Source organism: Camelina sativa, chromosome 12 (assembly GCF_030686135.1).
Source record: "Camelina sativa cultivar CO46 ecotype springtype chromosome 12, ASM3068613v1".
NCBI lineage: Eukaryota > Viridiplantae > Streptophyta > Magnoliopsida > Brassicales > Brassicaceae > Camelina > Camelina sativa.
Window position 1 is genome coordinate 20,397,560 of NC_141891.1, and position 22,922 is coordinate 20,420,481.

At 38.5% G+C, this 22,922-nt stretch overlaps 3 protein-coding genes, 1 long non-coding RNA gene and 1 pseudogene across 5 annotated transcripts; 1 reads left to right on the plus strand and 4 right to left on the minus strand.

The window, feature by feature from the left end:
• Positions 1 to 567: 567 nt before the first annotated feature.
• LOC104732285 (protein RALF-like 31) lies at positions 568 to 1,732 on the plus strand. The gene is made up of 2 exons (XM_019233763.2): positions 568 to 1,066; positions 1,521 to 1,732. Exon 1 carries the CDS (start codon positions 659 to 661, stop codon positions 998 to 1,000), a length of 342 nt encoding a protein of 113 aa, XP_019089308.1. The 5' UTR covers positions 568 to 658; the 3' UTR covers positions 1,001 to 1,066; positions 1,521 to 1,732.
• Positions 1,733 to 2,318: 586 nt separating this feature from the next.
• Positions 2,319 to 3,170, minus strand: LOC104733679 (F-box/kelch-repeat protein At3g06240-like). The gene has a single exon (XM_010453243.1). It carries the CDS (start codon positions 3,168 to 3,170, stop codon positions 2,319 to 2,321), a length of 852 nt encoding a protein of 283 aa, XP_010451545.1.
• A 790-nt stretch (positions 3,171 to 3,960) lies between these two features.
• Positions 3,961 to 5,201, minus strand: LOC104733680 (F-box/kelch-repeat protein At3g06240 pseudogene; annotated as a pseudogene).
• A 5,851-nt stretch (positions 5,202 to 11,052) lies between these two features.
• On the minus strand, positions 11,053 to 13,381 carry LOC104732286 (adenosylhomocysteinase 1). The gene is made up of 2 exons (XM_010451823.3): positions 12,350 to 13,381; positions 11,053 to 12,109 (listed from the first exon to the last, which is right to left on the minus strand). Exons 1-2 carry the CDS (start codon positions 13,058 to 13,060, stop codon positions 11,363 to 11,365), a joined length of 1,458 nt encoding a protein of 485 aa, XP_010450125.1. The 5' UTR covers positions 13,061 to 13,381; the 3' UTR covers positions 11,053 to 11,362.
• Positions 13,382 to 15,984: 2,603 nt separating this feature from the next.
• LOC104732288 (uncharacterized) lies at positions 15,985 to 17,854 on the minus strand. Of its 2 annotated transcripts, none has more exons than XR_758766.3 (5): positions 17,651 to 17,854; positions 17,102 to 17,168; positions 16,711 to 16,785; positions 16,530 to 16,628; positions 15,985 to 16,381 (listed from the first exon to the last, which is right to left on the minus strand). It is a non-coding gene; the product is annotated as an uncharacterized LOC104732288 (long non-coding RNA). The 2 variants fall into 2 exon arrangements; XR_002034451.2 differs by having other exon boundaries at positions 17,273 to 17,808.
• Positions 17,855 to 22,922: the final 5,068 nt, after the last annotated feature.

Consider the following 22,922-nt stretch of genomic DNA (forward strand, 5'->3'; position numbering starts at 1 on the left):
TATCTTCAAATTCTAACGTCGACAGAATTGCTAACCTCGATCTAGACCAGTTAGGTGTATATATTATTCATGACATTGAATAAGGAAGATGACTCAAACAACCATTGAGCCACCAAACTCCAAGGTTAGCCTTCCAATATCTAAACGGATACGTCGTTAATCGCCTTAACATGCAAAGAAGAGCTCTACACCGACAATGCTAATCTAAGGGGAGAAAAGAAAAAAATAAGAGAAGAGAGAAAAGAAGAGAAACAATTTTTTTTTTTTTTTAATCAAAACAATATAAACAATGCAAACTATTTGGTTATCAATACTCAAATAATTGTTTTACTTCTCTTGATAAAGTAGAAGTAAAAAAAATCTTACCAATTTTAGATCTTTAGTTAATAAAAGCTTCTATTATTTTCATCCATTTATAAGAAACTCCTTGGTTACAAAGTCAAATAACTTCACTAATGGGACAAGAAGACACTGGTTTAACTTGACAGAAAAATAATTTTTGCAAACCGGCCGGTTTAAGTTGACTAACCGACCTAAATCCGAGAACTTAAACTGTACATTTGTCAGCGACTCTTCTTCTTCACCAACTACCCCCATTTCTGCTTTAAGAGAGAGAGAGAGATCGCGTCGGCACAATCTTAATATACCGACATCGAACATGTTAAACTCTGTCGCGATGGTGTTTTTCGCCATCCTTCTCCTCAAAATCTCCGATGCCATCTCGATCTCGTCGCCTAACGGAGAGATCGACGCAATGCTAGTCCGAAACAGCCTCATCATCGGAGAAGACGAAGATCTGATGCCGTCGGAGATCAGCCGGAGAGTTCTCATGGCGCATAAACGTTACATCGGATACGAAACCTTAAGGAGAGACATGGTTCCTTGTCAGAAACCAGGAGCTTCCTACTACGATTGCCGCTCCGGACAAGCTAATTCTTACAGCAGAGGTTGCGAAACCATTACTAGATGTGCTCGAGACACCAGCGACATCAACACCTGAAGCAATTAATTTGGAAGCTTTTTTTTTTTTGGGTCTTTCGGGGTTGAGACTTGAGATTGAGAAGAGGTAAGTAAATTATTATATGATTAAGAACTTTGTATTGTTGTTATTATATAATGTATCTGAGACTTTGACATAAGAATTGTTATATATGTATGTAACCTTGATTAAGCTATATGGTTATCAATGCTCTATTATATGATGTTATCATTAGATTGGGTCTTTCTTTGTTTGTTTCTGGTTTGCTTATGTAGAGATTCCTTGATGGTCCTTTATATATATATATATATATATATATATATAGTTCTGGTAAAGTAGCAAGGTTACCATTTGTAGAAAGGTTTGTGTTGTTATTATAGGAAACCAAGTCCAGTGTCAGGTCCTATTATTAGTTGCTAAATTAGTCTTCAAATCATGACTGGTTCAAGATTAGCTGGATTAAAAAGATAGTAGTATAAAAGAACTTGTGAATTAAATGTGAGAACGTTGGCTTGATTCTACATATTTGTGTTGTGCTTAGGAGGGACTCGTATACTCTCTATGATGGTTCAAAACTTTGCCAGGGTTGCTGCACAGTGGAGTCTTCGTTAACGTTTGTGTTATTTACATGATTAGTGATCATTCTCGATTGAGGTCTCCAAATCATGGAAGGAATCCTCTTGCTCGTGTAATCAGCTAAAATCGTGAGAATGCGCTTTAAACTTTTTAATAAAAAATTTTAAGTCCTAAGAATGGCAACGGTGCTGTGAGCAGGCAGACTTCAGACGGGCATGAATATTAAAATCATCTATAGTAGTTAAACTCGTGAGAATACTGTAAACTTTCTAATAAACTAAACCCCCCCAAACTCTAAATAAACTCCAAAGTAATGAACATAGCAGAACTTTTCTTCATCTCTGTAAACCGTAAGAGTTTGGTGATATGAGGCTCTCCACGTACGTACTTGCGTGTTGCAACTTGCGGAATTCAACACCGCGGATTTTTACACTCCTCCAAGTATTACGCTCAAAATTGTACAGGACCAAGAGTTTATCGATAAGTAGAAAAACCTCCTCATCGTTCCTGGTGGAACACAGTGGTATCATCATGACTTGGTAGTAGGAAACGCCGATTCGAATCTTACTCCATGAATTCCGGACCCCGTACGCGTTCATTACCCATATAACATCATGCATCTCCAAGCACCAGCGAACAACACAGAGACGCCCTTTGAGAGTGCCCACCGTATATCCCCCATACATATGCTCACATTCCTTGATCAAATCAGGCAATGGCATAAGTCGTAACTTCTCTGTGTTAAGGTCAAATGCCGTCACCACTATCTGAGATTCTCCTCCCCACTAATCAGGGAAATCCAATGGATCGCCCCGTTGAGTTCCACAGAGCTCGTCAAAGAGACTCCCGTATAAGGAATATTGCATATCCTCCGCCTCCACGAATCTTTCTTCAGTGAGTAGACATAATAGTCGTTACCATGATCAATACAGTTCACCACTTTGTAATCATTGGTCAGAGAATCGAAACCAAAACCATAACTAAACCAAGTTTCACTGGAACTGGAACGCAGATATTCAGGCACGTCCGGTAGTCTCTTGGATTCTCCGGTGGTCGGGTTACACAAGAAGACACCATTCGCATTCGAAGCCATACGCACCAACACCAACCCGTTCGAAGATCCGGAGATATAAACGCTACTTGTTCTATATATTACACCTGAATCCAATTTCAGGTCATATTCATCTTCTTTAAGCGGGTCATCTAGTACCACGGCAGTCAAATCCCTAATTCCTCCACAACCATCACGGATCGAATCAAAATCCACAGCAAATAGATTATTACAAGGTCTACGGTGTCTCGAACGTACAGCGTTATGATCGAGATGCATTATCGTAAACTTGGGATCGGACAACAAACCATATAGATTAAGACTACTATTAGAAGATAGGATAAGTCTGCGGTGGCCAAAACGTACCGTGTTATGATCTACATGTTTCTTCGCAAAGTTGGGATCGGACAACAGAGAGTGAAAAGGCTTTGATAAGCATCTGAATCTCCCTAATGACCTAGCATGTGATCGAAGGAAAATTTCTGTGATTAACTCTCCAGGAAGGTAGGGCAGTTTCGTCGGTGAAGCTTCGTGATTGCTCCCTCCTTTGCCCCTTACATCCATTATCGTTCTCTGAACCGAGAACTTTACTTCTAACTTGCCGCTCATAAGTAAGGCTACCCTAAACCTAGCTTAAACAGCAAGCTAAATTAATTATAACTTTATAAGTCAATGATATATATGGGGAGATTCTTAAAAATGACAAACTTAGCACAAACTTATATATCACTAATAACAAACATTAATAACAAATTTAAGGGATTAAAAATAAAATCTCTAAATTGGGAGAACCCGAAGCTCCGTGTTCTTCCGGCGAAAGTATACGGTGAGAGAGAATTGAATAAATGTGAATCTGGCGAATCCAATCGAATCTGAAGCAAAAGTGAAACATAATTTGAAATCAAGGAATCAGAGGTGAATCATTAGTGAAAAATTTGGGTTGGCCACATCAGAGGCGATTGGATGAATACTAACCAATCATAATGGATGTTGAAACTCAAAACAATGTATTTTATTTGGTCAATCAGATGTTAACAAGTATAAAAAATGATAGTAATTTACTTTCATGGATATATTTGTATATCTGAAACCCAGAAGACTTGTGCTATTAGTCGATTAGTTTATGACGACATGTATTAAAAATATATATATATATATATATATATATATATGTATAACGTGAAAATTTAAGAATATGACAGTGCAATAAAAAATCTCATCAATAGAATTTTATTTTTGTTAAGTAAAAAAATCAGTAATGAACCAAATATGCTTAAGAGAAACTAACTAAACCTTCAAATCTATGAACTCCACCATAATAATGAACATAGCGCATGTCATTTTTTTCATCTCTCTATACTATACCGTATGAGTTTGGTGATATGAGGCTCTCCACGTACGTGTACGTATTGCCGGATTCAACACCGCGGATTTTCAGAGTCCTCCAAGTGCTACGCTCAAAGTTGTACAAGACCAAGTGTCCATCGAGTAACAAAACCGCCTCGTCATTCTTGGTCGAACAAAGTGGTTGTGGTTTCATGCTTTCGAAGGAAACGTTGATTCGAATCTTAGTCCATGAACTCTCGACCCCGTACTCATTCATTACCCATATGACATCATGTATCTTGAAGCACCAATGAACCACACAGAGACGTCCTTTAAGAGTACTGACAATACATCTTCCGTAGTTATGCTCACATCCCTCGCCCAAATCAGGGATTGATATAACTCGTAACTTCTCTGTGTTAAGATCAAACGCCGTAACCTCATTTTGAGTTTCTTCTCCACCAAGCACGGGAATCCAATGGATTGAACCGTTGAGTTCCACAGAAGAAGTGAAAGGGACTTCTTTATAAGGCATATTGCATATCCGCCTCCACGAATCTGTCTTCAGTGAGTAGACATAATTGTCGACGTTCTCGCTACAATCAAAAAGCTTAACCACTTTGTAATCATTGGTCAGAGAATCGAAACCAAAACCATAACTAAACCCACTTTTACTAACTGTTGAACGCCGAGACTGACCAACCACGTACGGTAGTTTCTTGGATTCTAACTTTCTAAGGTGGTTGGGTTATACAAGAAAACATCCCTTGGACTCAAAACGACACACACCAACCCGTTCGAAGATCCGAAAATATGAACCGGACGTCTTGTATAAGTTGTATAATATGTATTCCTAAAGTTTCTATTCGACTTAAAGTTATAAACAACTTTCGGTTTCAATTTCGATAAGAAAAGTTCATCTTCTTTAAGCGGATAATCGAGTTCCACAGCAGTCAAATCCCTAATTCCTCCACGACCATCACGGATGGAATCACAATTCACCGCATATAAATTATTATAAGAAGATATGATAAGTCTGCGGTGGCCAAAACGTACCGTGTTATGATCTACATGCTTCTTCGCAAACGTGGGATCGGACAACAGAGAGCAAAAAGGCTTTGATACGCATCTGAATCTTCCTAACGATCTAGCATCTAATCGAAGGAGAATTTCTGTGATCATGTCCTGAGGAAGGTAAGGAAATTTCATCGGTAAAGCTTTGTCATTGCTCCCTTCTTCTCCCCCGTTTTCCCACTTGGTCGCTTTCATTATCGTCCTTTTGAATCTTTGCTTTAAAAAATATTTTTAAAGCAAGCTAAACCTAAACCTAGATTATACATCAAGCTAAATACAAAGGCAATATTCTATATTTGACCACCATGTGTGCTTTTATTAGAAAAAAAAATCATTTAAAATCAAAACTCTCATGCCTTCATCTTCTCAGCTTTTTGATAGGGTTTCATCTGAATAACATCCAAATTGTAATCTTTTAAGTGTTTTGAATCCTTGCAAACCATATATTATTTTTTTTTGTTAAATCGTGGAAATTCTTGAATTTTGGCGGTTTGGCCTATAGGTGTTTCTCCTTTTAAGATTTTCCTTTTAAGTGTTTTTCAGTACTCGGAGTTAGATTTTAGATTTTCGATTTTCGGGTTGAAAAATAACTCTGTACGTAAGAGTGATTGAACCCGTTCAGAAAAGAAAAAAACCAACCCCGCCCCCGTTGTACTACCAGCACCACACTTTTAGTTCCAACCATACATCTTAGTTTGTTCAAAAAAAAAAGTTTTTCTCCATCAAGTTTTCTTGTGAAGAGATTAACAAGTGAAATTATTACGGGATAGGTTCGTATTGTTTGTGATAAGTCTCAATCTCCTTGTGATAAGGACGAGTTGTATATTTTTAGGAGTCTAAGCCTTATCTTGTTAAGAGGGCTGTTGTATTTATACCCAAAGTTCATAAGTTAATAAATCAAGTTGGTTCGACACCTAAATTTTACATGGTATCAGAGCCAAAATCACAGAAAAAATCTCTAAAATTTTCACTTTTCTTTCTCATCAATTGTTTCGATCTTCTTTATTTTCATAAACGTTCGTCTCTTGCGTGACAAGAAATCATGTCTAGCTTAGAAGAGAGTTCTTCTGCAACTAAGAAAGCTGTTGGTCAACAGCCAGAGACACATGTGGTGTCCCCTTACACCTTGTCAAGCTCCGACAACCCCGGTTCGATGATCTCGTCAGTTTTGTTAACAGGCGACAACTATAACGAGTGGGCAACGGAGATGTTAAACGCTCTTCAAGCTAAACGCAAGACAGGTTTCATTAATGGAACGATCCCTAAACCAGCTGGTGACGATCCCAATTTGGAGAATAGGATGACGGTGAACTCCATGATTGTTGGTTGGATAAGGACTTCGATCGAACCAAAGGTCAAGTCCACTGTAACATTTATCGCCAACGCTCATCGGTTGTGGTTGGATTTGAAGCAGCGCTTCTCTGTTGGGAACAAGGTGCGTGTTCATCAACTTAAAAGTCAGCTTGCGTCTTGTCGACAAGAGGGTCAAGCGGTTATCGACTACTATGGCAAACTGTGTTCTCTTTGGGAGGAATATCATATTTACAAGCCTCTCACAGTGTGTTCTTGTGGCTTGTGTACCTGTGGAGCTACCTCTGCTCCGGCTAAAGAAAGGGAGGAAGAGAAGGTTCATCAGTTCGTATTGGGTCTCGATAAATCCAGGTTTGGTGGTTTGTGTGCCACTCTTGATGCGATGGATCCTCGTACTTCTCTCGGTGAAGTTTATAGCCGAGTAATAAGAGAGGAACAGAGGTTGTGTTCTAATCGTCAACGAGAACAAAAAGAGAAGGCTGTGGGTTTTCTTACTCGTCCTGATGCTACTGGTGGAAGCAAACCAGACTCCATTGTAAGCAAGAGTCGTCTCTCTTGTTCTCACTGCGGGCACACTGGTCATGACAAACGTGACTGTTGGCAGCTCGTCGGCTTCCCAGACTGGTGGACAGAGAGGTCTGAAAAGAGTAATAATGGTCGTGGTTCCAGCAGCAGAGGAAGAGGCGGTCGTGGTTCTCCTTCCAACAGCGGTGGCCGTGGACGTAGTCAGATGGTTGCTGCACATGCTACCAGCTCGAACTCCTCTGTTTTTCCTAAGTTTACACAAGAACACTTGAAGGCTTTTACCCAGTTTCTTCAAGAAAAATCCAACAATAGCACTTCCGCAGGCGACAGTTCCAACAAGTTGTCTGTTAAGCTTAAGCTTGGCAATGTTATTTTGGATACTGGAGCATCTCATCACATGACAGGGAATCTCTCCTTACTCATCAATGTGGTTCCTATTTCACCAAGTCCAGTTGGATTTACTGATGGAAGTAAAACCTTTGCTATAAGCATGGGAGTGTTTCCACTCTCAAACAATGTCAAGTTGACTAATGGTCTCTTTGTGCCTTCACTCAACTGCACATTGATCTCTGTTTCAAAAATATTGAAACAAACAAAGTGTCTTGCCACGTTCTCTGACACTATTTGTTTTTTACAGGACCATTTTTCGAAGACTTTGATTGGAAGCGGTGAAGAGCGTGATGGTGTGTATTATCTTACAGATGTGGCTACAACAAAGATTCATATGGCAAGTGCGATTTTTGATCAGGCTTTGTGGCATCGACGTTTAGGACATCCTAGTTTTTCGGTTCTTTCGGCTTACCTATGTTTTCTTGTTCCTCGTCTTCTGTTAGCTCTTCGTCTTGTGACGTATGTTTTTAGAACTAAACAAACCAGAACAGTTTCTCCGATTAGCATTAATAAAACAACAGATTGTTTTTCAATGATTCATTGTGATGTTTGGGGTTCGTATCGTGTCCCTTCTTCTTTTGGTGCAGTCTATTTTTTGACAATCGTTGATGATTTTTCAAGAGCTGTTTGGACATATCTTTTACTTGAAAAATCTGAAGTGCGTGGTGTTCCGTAAAATTTCTTGACAAACACGGAAAGACAGTTTGGTAAAGCGATCAAGACAGTTCGAACCGACAATGGCACAAAATTCATGTGCCTTTCCCCTTATTTTCGTGCCAATGGTATTGTCCATCAGACGTCTTGTGTGGCTATGCCTCAGCAGAATGGTCGAGTAGAACGGAAGCATCGACACATTCTCAATGTTGCTAGGGCTTTGTTGTTTCAGGCAAGTTTGCCTATCAAGTTTTGGGGTGAAGTTGTGCTCACTGCCGCCTATTTGATCAACCGTACTCCATCTACTCTTCATTCTGGTCGCAGTCCTTATGAAATTCTTCATGATTGCAAGCCTGCTTATGATCAGCTCCGAGTGTTTGGTTCTGCGTGTTATGTTCATCGTACTACAAGGGACAAGGATAAGGTATGTCAACATAGCCGCAAGTGTGTATTTGTGGGTTATCCTGTTGGCAAAAAAGGTTGGAAGGCGTTTGATATTGAACGCAACGAGTTTCTTGTGTTTCGTGATGTTGCCTTTCAAGAAGATGTGTTTCGTTATGCGGTTGTGTCTTCTTCTCCAACTGTTGTGTCTTCGTCTCCGACTTCTTGTGATGATGATTGGATAGTTAGTACTTCGGGTGATAGGGGGAGCAATGTTGTTTCTCCTGTAGTTTCTCTTCCGCCGTCTCCAGTTGTTGCTTCTCCAACTGTCGACATTGTCCGAATGATGATGAGTCTTCTCCTTCTACAGAGTTGGAGAATTCGGATCATTCCTCTCCAGTTTCCCTGCCGGTTAATCCTCCTACTCCTGAGCTTGTTGCTCCGACAGTTCCTCCTGTTTCACAGGTTCTACAGTCTTCTCCTGCGCCACGACACAGTAAGCGTACACCTAAGCCATCTGTGAGATTGACTGATTATGTTCTCTACAATGCCAATTACACACCATCTTCCTCACACGCTCTTCCCGATCTTTCGTCTGTCTTCGACAACGGTCGAAGGTACGTCTCTGTTTCCTTTGACAGATTATGTTTTGGATGCTGATTTCTCACCAAGTCATCAGATCTTTTTAGCGGCTGTTACTGCTAACATTGAACCAAAACATTTTAAAGAGGCGGTTAAGATCAAAGAGTGGAATAATGCGATGACTAAAGAGGTTGATGCTCTTGAAGAAAATAAAACAGGGGAGTTGGTTGATTTGTCGCCTAACAAAGTAGCCATTGGTTGTCAATGGATCTACAAGACAAATATAATTCTGATGGTACTATAGAACGTTACAAAGCTAGGCTTGTTGCTCTTGGGAACAATCAGATTGAGGGGGAGGATTACAAGGAGACGTTTTCTCATGTTGTTTGTATGACGACTGTTCGCACTCTTCTTCGTATTGTGGCTGCTAAGCAATGGGAGGTTTACCAGATGGACGTCCACAATGCGTTTCTTCATGGTGACCTTGATGAGGAGGTTTACATGAAGTTTCCTCCGGAATTTCGTCACTCTCATTCTGGTAAGGTTTGGCGTCTTCGTAAGTCGTTGTACGGCTTGAAACAGGCTCCTCGGTGTTGGTTTAAGAAGCTCTATGATGCACTTCTTCGTTTTGGTTTTGTCCAATCCTATGATGATTATTCGCTTTTCTCCTATACTCGCAAAGGTCTTGAGTTGCGTGTGTTGATTTATGTCGATGATCTCATAATTTGTGGTAATGATCGTTATATGCTTCAAAAGTGCAAGGAGTATCTCAGCCGTTGTTTCTCTATGAAGGATCTTGGGAAGCTTAAATATTTCTTGGGTATTGAGGTGGCCCGTGGTCGTGAAGGTATCTTCTTGTCCCAGCGTAAGTACGCTCTTGATATTGTTGCTGATAGTGGGGATCTTGGTGCACGTCCTGTGTTTACTCCATTAGAACAGAATCATCATCTTGCTACCGATGATGGTCCTCTTCTCTCCAATCCTAAATCTTATCGCTGTCTTGTTGGTCGTTTGTTGTACTTGCTTCACACGCGTCCGGAGTTGAGCTACTCTGTTCATGTTTTGGCCCAATTTATGCAGTCACCGCGTGAGGTTCACATGGATGCTGCTTTGCGAGTGGTTCGTTACTTAAAGGGGTCGCCCGGATAGGGTATCATGCTTCATTCCTCTCCGGAGTTAATTCTTGAGGTCTATTGTGATTCGGACTGGAGTTCTTGTCCAATTACTCGTCATTCACTTAGTGCTTATGTTGTGTTACTTGGTGGTTCGCCAATTTCTTGGAAAACTAAAAAACAAAAGACTGTCTCTCACTCTTCCGCAGAGTCCGAGTATCAGGCAATGTCTTATGCTCTTAAAGAAATCAAATGGCTCCGCAAGTTGTTGAAGGAATTAGGCGTCGACCAGGCTGCGCCAGCTCGATTGTTTTGTGATAGCAAAGCTGCTATTTATATCGCTACTAGTCTTGTTTTTCACGAGAGAACTAAGCACATTGAGAACGACTGTCATGCTGTTCGTGATGCGGTTCGTGACGGCAGTATCTCCACACAACATGTCCGTACGACCGAGCAGCTCGCTGACATTTTTACGAAAGCCCTTGGTCGTGATCAGTTCCTCTATCTTATGTCCAAGTTGGGTACTCAGGATCTTCACACTCCAACGTGAGGGGGAGTATTACGTGATAGGTTCGTATTCTTTGTGATAAGTCTTAATCTCCTTGTGATAAGGACTAGTTGTATATTTTTAGGAGTCTAAGCCTTATTTTGTTAAGAGGGCTGTTGTATTTATACCCAAAGTTCATAAGTTAATAAAATCAAGTTGGTTCGACACCTAAGTTCTACAGAAATCTACAATATAAGCAAGTACGCGCCATGGGGTAGGGTTATGGTGGAGCACTGATTAAGTAGATACCGAAATATTTGCGTATCGCTCAAACTGCAATTTGTGGACCAACAGGTTATTTATTAGGATACTATTAAATTACGAGGAACAAGTACATGATGGAGAATGATATTTGAATTTAGAGACATGAAAACGCATTAATATTTCATCGTGGACATCTCATTGTCGAATGTAGTTTGGTGTAAATGAAATATACGAAGTAGTTTGAACTTAGAACATTTGTAACGTGTAATAAATACAACCGCAAATTGTTACAAATCGAACGCATGCGTTGCTTGTGCTTATTAAGTCGCTAAAATTGGGATGCCGAAAATAAGTTTCCCCTTTGTTTTTTTTTGGTTTCTCATTTGTTTGAAGAGTACAATGTCGAACAGAACACACAAAATAAATTTTAAGAGAGGAAACTGAAACTGAAACTAAAACAAAAACTAAATTTTAAGTCTCATGAAAAATTTAGAAAACAAAGCACAACCTTCGAAAGCCAATAACCCTTATTCATAGATATTTGGTCAACTTCAACAGAGACCAATATCTCAAACTGTTCCACTCTTCCACCACAAACCCAACACAAAACCACAAGTAGAACCGCTTTGTCCACACACTCTCTCTCTCTCTCAGTACCTGTAGTGAGGAGGCTTGTATGGTCCCTCAATTGGAATGCTGACGTAGTCAGATTGGTCCTTTGAAAGCTTGGTGAGCCTGGCTCCAAGCTTGCCCAAGTGAAGTGCTGCGACCTTCTCATCCAAATGCTTGGGAAGAACGTACACCTTCTTCTCGTACTTGCCGCTTGACTTCTCGTTCCAGAGCTCAAGCTGGGCAATCACCTGGTTGGTGAAAGAGCAAGACATGACGAAACTAGGGTGACCAGTGGCACAACCCAAGTTCATGAGACGACCCTCAGCCAAGACAATGATTCCGGTCTTGGTCTCTGGGAACACCCACCTGTCAGTCTGGGGCTTGATGGTGATACGCTTAACACCTGGGTAAGTCTCGAGTCCGAGCATGTCGATCTCGTTGTCAAAGTGACCAATGTTGCACACAATGGCGTTGTTCTTCATCTTGGTCATGTGGTCAACCATGATGATGTCCTTGTTACCGGTGGTGGTGACAAAGATGTCAGCTTCTGAGACAACATCCTCAAGGGTAAGAACCTGAAGACCTTCCATCAAAGCTTGAAGGGCACAGATGGGATCAATCTCAGTCACGATGACTCTGGCACCAGCAGTCTTCATGGCAGCAGCACAACCCTTTCCAACATCACCATATCCACAGACAACAGCGACCTTTCCAGCGATCATGACATCAGTAGCCCTCATGAGACCATCAGGGAGTGAGTGACGGCAACCGTACAAGTTGTCGAACTACAAGTAAAGAGCACAACTAGATTAGATAAGAGTACAACATCTCATAAAAATTGTCAAAACGTTAATCTCCATAAAACTGTAACCAAAGATACTCGCTACTAAATAGTATTAGTTTCAAGAAACAATTCAGATCTTGCATCTACTTAATTTAATCCGTTGTTGTTTAATCCTAACGCATCAGAAACTACAGATCTATATACCTAACATATTGTAAAAGGTGGTAAGTCAAATCAATACCTTGCTCTTGGTGACAGAGTCGTTGACGTTAATAGCAGGGAACAAAAGAGTTCCGTTTTGCTGCATCTGGTAAAGCCTCTTAACACCAGTGGTGGTTTCCTCAGAGACACCAACAAGTCTCTCCTTCATCTTGTGGTACTTCTTGGGGTCAACTTGGAGACCTTCCTTGATGATAGACAAGACGATCTGGAACTCAGGGTTATCAGTAGAAGTAGGGTCAGGGACCTGACCAGTCTTCTCAAAGATCTCCTCAGCCTTGACTCCCTCATGGATCAAAAGCGTGGCGTCACCACCATCGTCAACAATCAGGTCAGGGCCACCACCTGGACCCCAATCAAGAGCACGCTCCGTGCACCACCAGTACTCCTGAAGGGTCTCACCCTTCCAGGCGAAAACAGCGGCGGAGTCACGAGCGATCGCGGCGGCGGCGTGGTCTTGGGTGGAGAAGATGTTGCAGGAACACCATCTGACTTCAGCGCCGAGGGCGGTTAGGGTTTCGATGAGTACGGCGGTTTGGATGGTCATGTGAAGAGATCCGGTGATTCTAGCGCCTTTGAATGGCTGAGAAGGACCGAACTCAGTACGGCAAGCCATGAGTCCAGGCATCTCAACTTCGGCGAGCTCGAGTTCGAGACGACCGAAATCGGCTTGGGACATGTCTTTGACCTTGTATTCACGGCCACTTGAGGTCTTCTCAACGAGCAACGCCATCGTTGAAAGGGGAATCTCAGATATGGTTTCTAGATCTGAGATTTGAAACACTCGAAAGGGGGCAGAGATAGAGAGAAGAGTGTGTGCGAGGAGAAGAGAAAGGGAGTGAGAGAGTATATATAGATGAGGTCAAATTGGAATGGACGGTTCAGATTGTTTTGAGGGTTTGGTGGATCTGGTAGAAGTTGGTAATCCCGTATATGGCGGAACACGCTGCACGAGCAGCATGACTCGTGTTTGTGAGCTTTGTCGTGGGTTGATCCTTGATCGGACGGTGATGTGGGAGGAACTGCCACGTGGCTGTATTTTATTTGTTTTGGCGAATCGTATAGATCGTAGTTAGGGATGACTTATTTGAGAACCTAAACGGGCCTTCACGGTAGCCCACCAAAGAATGAATAGTTTTTCGATGACTATTCAAGAATTATACAAGGTTTTATTATTTAGTATTTACTGCATATTTCTATGTTTTTCCATTTTAGAAGTTACTACATATTATAACAGAATATCTTTTTGTTAAAATTTTTTATTGTACTATCATTAAAATTCATTGTAAATCTTATCATTTCCATATATTAAGAGTTTTACATATTAATATATACTCCCTCAGTTTCACGAGATATGTAATTTTAACATAATTCATACAAATTAAAGAACAATACTTGGGTTCACCCCCTTAGAAAATAAGAAAATAAAATCTGTATGCATTATTATAAAATTACAAACTTAAACCGCTTTTTAATAAACTCAAACCGACATATAATTCCGTTCTAATTGTAAAATCTAAACCCTAACCATCTCATTTGTGAACCCAAACCGACATAAAATTTTGTTCTACTTGTAAAATCTAAACCCTAAATATCTCATTTGTGAACCCAAACCAACATATAATTTCGTTCTAATTACAAAATCTAAACCCTAACATCTCATTTGTGAACCCCAACCGACATATAATTTCGTTCTACTTGTAAAATCTAAACTCTACCATCTCATTTGTGAACCCAAACCGACATATAATTTCGTTCTAATTATAAAATCTAAACCCTAACCACCTCATTTGTAAACCCAAACCGACATATAATTTCGTTTTAATTGTAAAATCTAAAACCTAACCTCTTTATTTGTAAACCCAAACCGACATATAATTTTGTTCTAATTTTAAAAATCTAAACCAAGCCAATATTTAACTTTCCTTAATTAAAAGTATACATAATTTGTTTCCTTAATTTGTTTTGCTTTTTAATTTAACCCTAATTTTGATTTATTTTTTTAAATGAAATATTAGATGGAAGATTCTGATTGGCTGAGAGAAGAGAGGGTGAACAAAAAAGTTCACCCTTAGGGTTGAACGTAAGTATTTTTCCAAATTAAAAAACTTTGAATTATACATGTATATGTTTAATAAAGTGACTAATAATTTAAATTAAATGAAAAAAATTAAGGGGTAAATTAGAAACTTAATGTAAAAAATCACATTAAAAAAAAAAGAACAATACTTGGGTTCACTCTTAGGGGTGAACATCTTCATTCACCCCTTTATAAAATAAGGAAATAAAAACTGTATACATTATTATAATTATAAAATTAAAAACTTAAACCGCTCTTTTATAAACCCAAACCGATATATAATTTCATTCGAATTGTAAAATCTAAATTCTAACCATCTCATTTGTAAACCCAAACCGACATATAATTTCATTCTAATTGTAAAATCTAAATCCTAATCATCTCATTTGTAAACCCAAACCGACATATAATTTCATTCTAATTATAAAATCTAAACCCTAAGACCATCTTTACTGGTTGGTTGCTTCCCCAAATTCTTTTAATAAAAAATACAAATAGGAGAGAGGAAGGGAGAGAACGTTGCTGAAGTTACTTAGAGCATCATTACTCATGAAGAGAGTTGCTCAGATAAAATAATATAATAATGAGAAAGAAGGGAAAAAGCAGAGAATCGTTTCTTGGATTGCTTCCACAAGAAACGTTGCTCAGATAAAAGGGACAGGTGTAGTCCTTTTAATGGATACAATTAATAAAAAAATAATAAAAATATATATTTGATTAAAATAATATTTTCTTTTAAAGCAACCTTGTCTAAGTTGCTGGGTTAATGATGGTCTTAGTGTAGCAACGTTTCTCATACATTTTATACAGATGTCAGTTTCTTATTAGTTCTATATTAAAATATATTTTTTTTGGTTTTTTTTTAGCAACGGTGAATGGTTCTCTGCTGGTGATGCTCTAACCATCTCATTTGTAAACCCAAACCGATATTAATTTTGTTTTAGTTGTAAAATTTAAACCCTAACCATCTCATTTGTAAACCCAAACCGACATATAATTTCGTTCTAATTGTAAAATCTAAACCCTTACCATCTCAGTTGTAAATCCAAACCGATATAATTTTGTTCTAATTGTAAAATCTAAACTCTAACCATCTCATTTATAAACCCAAACCGACATATAATTTTGTTTTAATTGTAAAATCTAAACCCTAACCACTTCATTTATAAACACTACAAGAAAACATGAAAATAACGACTGCACTATTAGTCACTATTTAGTCGCTAAATAGTGTTTTACGACTATATAACGACTAAAACATGTTGTCGTAAATCGTTAGTCGGTAAGAAATATTAGTCGTAAATTAGTCACTAAATAGCGACTATGTTACGACTAAAGGTCGCAGTCGTAAACGTAGTCGTAATGTAGTCCTAAATTTAGCGACTACGTAATGACTAATTTTACGATTACAAACATTAGTCGTAACATAGTCACCAAATTTAGTGACTAATTAACCACTAATTACCAACTATAGTTGTATTTTAAGTATTTATACATTATTGTATTTATACAGTATTTATACAAATTATATATATATATTTTATTAATTGATTTAAATACATTTAAATTATGAATAATAATTTAAAACATATTTCGAATACTATATTGATTATTCTAAGCCATGATTACAAAAAAAAACTGTATTACAAAATAAAATTAAAAATCAGAACTAAAAAAAGAATACTTCATCCTCCTCAAAAAAACATAATTAGAAAAAGAATAGATGAACAACTACATAATAAATGGTTTGTAGCACATTCACAATTGCTTTGTATTCCATCATTGAAACCTAAGTAGTTCCCACTAATGTTCCAAGATCAAGTGGAAAAATAGAAACACGGCAGCATCGGAATGTTCAATGGTAGGATTGCTAGGGAGAGTTGTTTCAGTCACATACTTTGAACAGCAGTTGTGCCGCCAACGAATGATGTTAAAGCTCCCATGATCACAAAGACTAAGAAGTCGTTTATTCTTCTGCGAGATGAATAATCGTATTAAGACACCGTTAACCGAAAAATATGCATAACAGGGTGTTTTCATGTCACAAGTGAAAGATTGCCAAATAATTTCCATAACAAAAAGTGAGAGAGATTCGCGGTGCAAAGAACTCTTAGTCTCTTACCTTACCAACACAGTTGGAAATCCGGAGGCAGTGATGGTCAAACTGCTCAACGCAGCGCTTACATGTGGGAGAGTGTTTAGATCGCACCGGTCTAATTATCTGAGTAAAGTATGACAATCCTAGTTAGAAAAAGAAAAAAATGTTGGGTTTCACATTAAAAAACGGGTTTCTGCGGAAAAACCTTGCAGGTAAGGCAGAGCTGGGACCAGTTTCCTTTCCATTAGGGGCTATAAAAATTGAAACCAATCAAAGGGTCCTGAAACCATCACAAGACGAGAGGCTCAAACAACTGAACACTGATTTAGTTTGTTCACTATCAAAATAAAAGAAAAAAAAACTGTAGACACAAAACTAGTATGGCTTGCCTCTCTAATTGAAATCTAATCTATTCAAAATCAAAATAAAAACACAAACTTGTAAGGCAAAGTTTAATTAATTCCTTGGAAATTGGGTTGGAAAGAGACGAGACTCTCAATTCGAAAACCAAACCTAGCAATTTTGACTAACATGGACTCGCAGAAAAAGTGTTAAGTAACCAAAATCTATGCTCGATCCGAATTAATCTGAAATACCTATCTTCTTCCAGCCAACTGCTTCTTCAAGCTTCTTGACATGTTCTTCAACTTCTCCAAATCCAGTCTATTGATCACAAACAACAAAATAATATAGTAAACAAAACTCACATGTTCAAACCATATATAAGCTTCTAAGACACAGACACAAACACAAACACATACACATACCAGATTTTATCAAATAAAATCACCAAAACTGAGGTGACTATGAACTAAGTCAATTTCAAAGATCCGGGAACCTCCTTGAAAACCCTAATTGTGCCCATTAAACAAAGACGAATTTCAAGAATCACAAAGTCTTCAATTGACAGAAAAGCTTGGATTTTTCGAGGTTGAAACGTAAAATCAGCGGTTCAAATTACAGAGAAAGCTTGGTATTTGAGAGCAGAGACGAGAAATTAAATAAGGAAGAGTCAATAAAAATCTTCGACAGAGAACAGGGGGAGGTGAGTAGATAAAGAAACAGATCTGAAATGTTTAGGTCTAATTGTTTTTGTCGAGAAGTCATAGAGATAAGGGGGAAGTGAGTAGAGAAAGAAGACTTACCCGGCAGTTCAACTTGACGAGACGTGGAAGACGACGGTCGGAGGTTTGGCTGGACAGAGTCATCGCGATTCGAAGAAATGAGAGTGAGAGTTTTTCGGAAAGAGTTTCAAGAGTGATAATGATTTTTTTTTCTAAGTGTAGTGTCGAGGAATGGAGGCAGATCTAGGGTAGGTTTTTCTCTTTTTTTTATTTTTGTTAACGCGTGAAGGGTTTGTTGATTTTTTCTGTTTTTTTGTTGGCCAAATTTTGAATTATATCAAAACTCAAAGTGATACAAAAGCCTTTAAGGCCTAAACTAAATGATTAGTTTTAGGTTTTTTTGTCAACAATTAGATTTAGTTTTTAAAATGACTAATTTAATCAGTTTTATAAGTAAATAGTTTTTGAAAATATTATGTATATGTATACACTAAATAGTTTTAGATATAGATTTTATTTTATACACATAGTGGTTATATTTTGGTTAAATGGTTTACAATTTTATTTCTATATACTATGCATTATAAAAGTTTAAAATTTATGTTATAGGGTTTAAATTACAGGGTTTGGAGTATAGGTTTATGATTTGGGGTTAAGCTTTGAATTTATGATTTATTTTTAAGATTTAGAGTTTATGATTTAGGTTTTAGAGTTTAGTTAAGGGTTTGGGGTTAAATTTTGAAAATTTTGATTTTCTTAAACAGCGACTAATATGTGACTTCTTAGAGACATTTACTATGAGTCACATATTAGTCACTAAATTGGTGACTATTTAGCAACTACATATTTTGGTGTGCAATATAGTCATAAAATAGTCGCTAAATTACGACTAAATTAGCAACTACGATATGTAGTCGTAAAAAAATGACTGATATACAACCAAATATATGTAGTCGTAAAATAGTTGCTAAATAGTTGCTATTTAGTCGCCAAAAATGACGACTACATATATAGTCGCCAATTGTAGTCGTAAAATCCATGTTTTCTTGTAGTGAAACCAAAACCGATATATAATTTCGTTTTAATTGTAAAATCTAAACTGTAATCACCTTACATTTGTAAACCCGAACCGACACATAATTTTATTCTAATTTTAAAATCTAAACCAAGCCAATATTTAACTTTCCTTAATTATAAGTATACAGAATTTATTTTTTTAATTTGTTTTGCTTTTTAATTTAATTTTGATTTATTTTTAAAATGAAATATTAGATTGAAGATTTTGATTGGTTCAGAGGAGAGGGGGTGAATGAAGCTAGGGGTAAAACCTAAGTATTTTTCAAACAAAAATTGACAAAATTTTAGAATGAGTTACTTACAACGATATGTTACGCTATAAATGCATTCACCACCACCATATTGCGGCATTCACCACGGGCACATGTTATTGAGATGGTTGCTTAGAGTTTATTGTCACCAAGGAACATCAAACATGTATTATTCAAATATATGGAACGACGTGCATACTGGAGCAGCCGGTCTCTTAGCGGATGTATCCACAAAAGTCACACAAGGGTTGCTACTTGCTAGTCATGAGTCATGACTAGCAATATGTAAGATATATGCAGTGTAATTTCATTGGTCACAAAATATGATTTCTTATTCTTCCTCACGTAATTAAATGCCAAGAATATAGAGAAGTAGACCAAGAGTGGTAACAAAAAAAAACACATCTATAGAGCATAAATGATCAACCTAATAAGAAGGAAAATTGTAGCTATGATGATCAGGATTATGCCATTAACAAATAGGAGTAGATTAAGTAGTGTATTGTGCTTTCTAATTCTTTTAGAATTAGAATATCTTTTCAATTTACCATCTTCCTTTCAGTTCGTTCCATTAGACAACTTAACCAGATTAACCAAATGTTCAACAACTAAAGCTATAAATACTTAAAATCTGTAATTATATGATATCCCAAATTTTGTTCTAAATCAGTTCATCATCCCGCTTGTATCAGTTTAGATCACCCACTCGAATTGGCTCACAATGCATTGCTCTCTAGTCTCTAGTGTATCACTTTCACTCTAGAGTCGCTTAAATTGCATCATCATTCTTCTGCCATGAATTCCCCATGTTTGAAATCATTTAATTATGAGATCTCGTTCGTCTCATTGGCCCACGAGAGACGTCCCATGTTCTCCGCTTATTGTAAAACGGCATATTTCTAATTAAATGCTTTAGATCCATGTGAACTTTTCTGTTTTTTTTTCCTCCTTATTAATATTGTTTTTTCTTTCTTTTTACATTTATCAACTTTTTTTTTTTTTTTTTTTTTTAAAAAAAAAACCATTTTATTAATGGGCCTCATCCCTTAACGGGCTTAAGGCCTGTAAACCAAACGACTACAGTTACAAAACAGAAAACAAATTCCGGTGAACGGAAACAGATTACAAGGTTGAAGCCGGGCGGTTAAGCGGAGGCAGAGACTCAGATCTACTATTTTCGGCGAATACAAAGCCCACAACTTTGCGACTACGTCGCCGGATAGGTTCTTTGACCGGAGTATTCGGATCCGGTCTCCGAACCGCCACCAGCGACAAGCCTGACCCTCCACAAGCCTTCCGGAGTAGAACAACTCTCCGACACTCCGCCACCCAATGAATGTCGAATCCCCTACCTAGCAAAACGACATACTCAGATCCAAGCCCTTGTTCTCCGAAGCCGTGAACCGAAAAGTTTTCCGGAGGTAAAGCAAACTTCAGATCTGGTTTGGTGGAAACAAAGACACGGTGGCTAGAGAGAGGAGGAGGCTCGACAACCTCTCAATCGCCAGAGATCCGTGTTAGCCTTCTAAGATCCGGAGAGGATCCGCCATTAACCACCCAACAACCATCAGAAAACCCACCAACCCACAAGCGCCTTCTGCCGCCGTCGCAGCCTCCAACCATGCGGATGAGCCGTGAAAGACTGCTCTGCATCTCCAGCGGCGTCTTCAAACCAGGAGGAACCAGAACGACGCCTTTCGTCCACCGGGAAGGGGCCACAACTGCAACACTTGCCGAAAAACCACACCACTCCGATGTCAGAGAAGAGAGCTTCCCTCACTCCTGTAGCGGTTTGAAATCCTAACCAATCTATGAAGATCCGAGCCAAAAACAAACGAAAAAGAAGAAAGGAAAAGTAGATCTGAGAAAAACTTTTGGAGAGAGAAGAGAAAGAAGCTACAGGAACGATTGTCCTTTTTCAGTTTGAAATCTTTTCGGCATTATATTTATCAACTTTAGCTAATTGGTTTTTACGATCTGTCAATAGTATCATACTGAAATAGAATATACAGAAAAACTGAAATCTGCAACTTTTTTATCTATTGGTGGATGTATATCTGTAGTGTAAATTTATATTTTGGTCCAAAATTTTAGAAACTTTAAATACCAGTATGAATCCATATTAAAGTTAGGTTTGAAAAATAAAACAACAACTTGTTTTTGAAGAATATAATATTATAATAAGTGCAAATAAAATAGACACCAAGCGTTTACACTTTAGTGGCATAGTGACTGTGTGTGTGCTGTTTCGATCTGGACCTGCGCGTGTAGGAGCGTCGGTGGATCTGATCACAAAACCAGACTTTCAATAAATTAATACTAGACATTATGTTGTGATTTAGAAAGAATTGTAATATTTCAAGCAACCGACAGTGAGAATCATAGCAATTATGTGGGGATGTGCGTTTCTTTTTCTCTTTGTTTCCACACGATGCAGATCTAATACATGGTTCTCTTTTTTTGTTTATAAATTTATAAAGTGTTGTATGAATTTTAAAAAGATTTAATCGTTCTCTATAGAAACGATATATATGTTGCTATTAAACGAATAATGTATACTTTAATATTAATAGTAAGTCGCCATAATATTTCACATTTGTGTCATACGTAACAAGCAACATGTGGACTGTAGTAGTATAAATAAGTTCAAAACTGTTGGCACTGATATAATCCCAAAGACTTTAAGCAATAAAAAGGTTATTTAATAAAGTTTTTAAAAGAAATCGATAAAAAGACAGTTCGCCCTAGCCGCTCTTTCTCTGGCACAACCATCAAGATTTTTTCTCTGGTGACGTCGATTCCGATCAGCATCGCTGGGCTTTGGTTGTGTCATCTCCATCATCTCCATCATCTCCTCTGTCTGTTAATCTCGTTCATGTCCTCTTTTAGTTTCACCGGCGACCTCCTGAGATTCCAGATCTCATCTCCGGTACTGCATCCTTTTCTTCTACTCACCATCTCTCCGCTGTCTCCGTCTCCCTCTCTCGGTGAGGTTGCTCGCCTGAGTACCCAGCTGTCTGAGTCCATCCCTCAATTCCCCGAATGCCCTTGTACCTTTGGAGACTATCTCTCAATCTGGCCTCTTCCACAGTCAACCTCAACATCTCACCGCTCCTCGGATTTATATCCCCTCTCCAAGTGTTTTACTTGGCTGCAGTTGGACGGGAGCTCTGTGTTGACGCCAGAGCCTCTGAAGATCTTGACGAAGAAACCCAAAACCGCGGCTTGCTCTGTTCCAACCTCGTTCTCTCTTTGGCCCAGGTTTGCTCTCCATTCATACCCCGGAATCCTGGTAGATAGTCTACTTTGTCTAGACTATAGCTCATCCCTGCACTGGAACATACTCACACCCGCTTATACTTGCTTCATTTCAAGTCCAAATTGTTTAGTACTGATGTGTTCTGTTTGGTCAAGACGAGGTTCCCTCGATAGCAGAATATTGGTTTCTTATAATTTGCTTGAGTACATGTTGTGTCGAATTCAGTGTGAATCCAAAGTTTGATCTAAACTCCACTCTCTCCCACCCTAGACAACACTTGGTTTGCTTAGTTGGATCACTAGTTCGAAGACTGCTTCTGATCCCTAAGTCACTATTATTGATAGAATGGTATAAGAGCCTTTTGAAAACCGTGTTTATCGGATTTCCTAGGGATGTTCTCTCTGATGGAGCTAGTTTGGTAAAGCTTGGCATTATGATCCCACCTCTACAGAGTTGGGGTTACCAAGCCTTCACCAGCCTCCTATATCCACTTCGCCTGTTTGCAAAGATCTCAAAACCGCAAACCATCTACTTTATGAAGCCCCCTCATAGAATCTTGAAGAGCAGTGGCATTATGACCCCTATTCCATGGAGCAGTGGTTACCACAAACTCTTTAAGCTCTTCTCACTCAACCTTGGACCTGCAACTACTTTAGTAGCGATCAGCCCTCAGAGCTCCACCCTTGCTCGACCTCTCATCAAAGCTCTACCTAGAGTAGCCTCCCTCACTTCGGTGAGACAGTCAGCTTTGAACCTTTCACCGCCA